Source organism: Vigna angularis, chromosome 4 (genome assembly GCF_016808095.1).
Source record: "Vigna angularis cultivar LongXiaoDou No.4 chromosome 4, ASM1680809v1, whole genome shotgun sequence".
Lineage (NCBI taxonomy): Eukaryota > Viridiplantae > Streptophyta > Magnoliopsida > Fabales > Fabaceae > Vigna > Vigna angularis.
Genome location: NC_068973.1, coordinates 10,580,567 through 10,584,048, shown reverse-complemented (window position 1 = coordinate 10,584,048; position 3,482 = coordinate 10,580,567). Strand labels below are relative to the sequence as shown.

Sequence of the window (3,482 nt, the reverse complement as noted above, 5' to 3'; positions counted from 1 at the left end):
ATTGTGACAAGAGAAGCGACAACTGCAGGTGGGATAATCCTCTCTGCTTCATTTCCAAAAACAACAAACAAGATCTCTCAGATTTGGATCCTCCGAATCTCCCTCCTTTTCATTTTCTCATTTTTATTATTATTATTATTATTATTATTATTATTATTATTATTATTATTATTTTTCTTCACAACCCTTTTCTTTTCTCCTACCTCCTCCATTCAATATAAACCATAACCCTCTCTCTCTTTCTTCTTACCTTTATTTTATACTATACCTTTCTTCTACCCATTCTTTTTCTTCAATCATCTCTTCCTCCTTTTTTCTTCTTAATTCAATCCAAGATGGCTGCCGCCAGCGATGTTTTCAGGCCGGAAGTGGGTTCCGGGAAGCTCCACGTCCTTGCCGTTGATGACAGCCACGTCGACCGCAAGGTTATTGAGAGGTTGCTCAAAATCTCTTCTTGCAAAGGTAAGGACTAAAGACGGAGAATTTTGGTGGTTTTGTGTGCTTTTTGGTCTGATCGGTGAAAAATAAGTAGTATCTCGAAGAGGGTGTGTTTTAACTGGACTTTTTCGGTGTTGGGATCAGTTTTTGTTGTTTTTTTTTTCTTGCATTCGTTTGTATTCTGATGGTTATTTGAACTGGGTGTTGGCAGTGACGGTGGTGGAAAGTGGAAGCAGGGCTCTGCAGTATCTGGGGTTGGATGGAGAGAAGAGCTCCATTGGTTTTGATGTAAGAATATTTGGCTTTTGAATTGTTAAAGGACTTCTTTTTGGTAGTGTTTAGGGGTGGTGCTTATGTTGTTTGATGAATGTTGTGACAGAGTGTCAAGGTTAATTTGATAATGACAGACTACTCCATGCCGGGTATGACAGGATATGAACTGCTCAAGAAGATAAAGGTGAGGAATGAGAATGGTCTTCGTTGATTGTTTGGTTTAATTTTAATTTCTTGTTGGTTGTGGTTTTTCCTCTTTTCTCCTCGGTTTTTAACTCTCTGTTAATATCTGCAGGAATCATCTGTGTTTAGAGAGGTTCCAGTGGTGGTTATGTCGTCTGAGAATATCTTGACTCGAATTGATAGGTGAGCTCTTCAATTTAAACTGGATTCTCTTCATTTCTTGTATGGTTTAGGAGCAGAAGCCATTGTTTTTCTGGATTAATTCTTCAGCAATGTTAAGGTTTTTATGTTTTGGATGCTGTCTGTTTGTTGATTTACTTATGCTAGTGCTTTGAGCTAAAATACCAGATTATTTGGGAGCATCCCATTGCTGCATCTGTAGCTCATGTTTTTTAGAACATAATTCCCATCTAAACTTGGATCACATTTGTGAAAGACATGAATATATATTTTTTTTATATGATTAAATCCCCTATGATTTGGGCACATGGATAGATCAAAAGTTTTGTTGGCCATGTGAAAAAGGGAATAAAGAAGATTACACTGGATATGGGAGAAAAAAGGGATTTCATGGTGGATAAGACTTGTGAGAATCTGTTTTCTGACATATATAGCAGCATAGTGTTGAGCTGCATATAGTGAAACTCACTTGTGGGATAGAGTTATTGCTTCATTAGATTGTAGTCTGCTTCCACTGAAATTCATCTTCTGATACATCAATAATCTGAACATGTTAGTCACATGGAGGAGCATTTTGAGAACATGTTTCTAATTTGCATCTGTGGCTACAATGATTGAAGCAAGACGAAATTCAGATTCCCTCTTGCCCAATTGTTGGCACGAGCAATTATTATAATTTTCTTATTGCTTGCATTCATACATTGAATTATTGGCCATTATCGATCGAATAGTTTTGTGATTGACAGTTGCCTGGAGGAAGGAGCAGAAGAGTTTCTGTTGAAACCTGTGAAGTTGTCAGATGTAAAACGCGTGACAGATTTTATCATGAAAGGTGAAGGGAAGAAAGGTCATAAAAGAAGTAGATCAGATGATTACAGCCCTCCATCATCATCATCATCATCTATTTCAACTGCGTTCTCATCAGTTTCTCATTCCTGTGATCTATCTTTGCCTGCATCACCTTCTGCATTGCTCTCAAAGAAAACCAGATTGAGCATATAGATTGCGCAGTGGTGTTTTGTCTCCTCCAATTTTGCCAAACCATTGTTCATATCCAAAAGCCTTTCATGTTATTTGCATTTAGAAGACTACACATTGCTGACAATGAGTACTAGGATTAGGAATGAAGAAGAGGATGACAGAATCACTCTGCTTACAAATTTTTGCTGTACGGAAAAGAAATTCATTAAAAATTAACGAAACCTTCTGTTTTGAGGGGCCTCACATCAAAATTTTTATTCACTGTCTCTTTATGTTCTTTTAGTTTTAGGTTTAATGTATTTTATGTTTCCTATAAATTTTGATCTCTACTGTTTCTAACTAGTTACTTTTTTTCTTTAAATAAAATTATTTTAAAATAATATAATGCTATTATTTTATTGTCTTGATGTTTGAAAAAACAACTTATCAGTTAAAAATGATTAAAAATATGTTCAGAGATTAAAATTAGAAAACTTTTAATAGATAACAAAAAGAAAAAAAGACACGTGTCAATATTATTCCGTCATTCATGTCACTTGTTTGGATGAAACCGCTGAAATAGAAAAAGTGTATTTGAAAAAAGAAAATACTCGGATACATTACAAGGATTTTATGCGTTAAACTTTCTTCGGAACAATGAAGAGATTTGTGGAAAACAATTTATACACAATCAATTATATTTTAAATATAATTAATTATATAAAAAAAGTGTTTCTGAAATAAGTTCTTTTCCAGTACATTGATACAACTGCCCCAAACTATATATATATATATATATATATATATATATATATATATATAATTGAATATATGTACAAATTATATCTTGTTATGTTTATAATACATTTATTAATTATTATATTATAATAAAACAATTAGTTAAAATAATAAATATTAAAATTACAAATAAAATAATTTAAATTTTGGTATTTTTGGAAAAATATTTTAAATATGTTTCTTTTATTAAGATTTTATATTAATTTTTCTTTATTTCGAATTTAAAATTTCGACTAATTTTTTTTCACTTTTTTCTTTTTTTTTTAATTTAAATAATTTCATTTTTCATTTTTTTTCTTTTCAATCTTTTAAATTTATTCTTCAGTAAAAAAAAATCTCCACTCCAAAAAAGTTATAAGGAATCAAATCACAAACCAACTTTTTTATCAGTGACCAAATGGAAAAAAAAATACATGTATGCAAAATTTAGAAATTTAAGAAAAAATATTAAATTTTGTTAAAGCAATATAACTTACTAATGTATTATAGAGAAAAAACAAATAGGAAATGAGTTCGAGAAAATCCAATTAATAGAGTGGAAATAGATAAGAAAAAAATTAAAGACATTATTTAATCAAAGCGAAACAGAGAAGAGATAAAAGAAATAAAAACATGGATACAAATATATAAAATATAGTACAACGTATCTA

General features: G+C 31.3%; 1 protein-coding gene across 1 annotated transcript; it reads left to right on the top strand.

Annotated features, from left to right (window-relative positions):
* Positions 1-217: 217 nt before the first annotated feature.
* On the top strand, positions 218-2,319 carry LOC108330727 (two-component response regulator ARR6). The gene is made up of 5 exons (XM_017565247.2): positions 218-462; positions 650-726; positions 818-895; positions 1,007-1,077; positions 1,821-2,319. Exons 1-5 carry the CDS (start codon positions 336-338, stop codon positions 2,074-2,076), a joined length of 609 nt encoding a protein of 202 aa, XP_017420736.1. The 5' UTR covers positions 218-335; the 3' UTR covers positions 2,077-2,319.
* Positions 2,320-3,482: the final 1,163 nt, after the last annotated feature.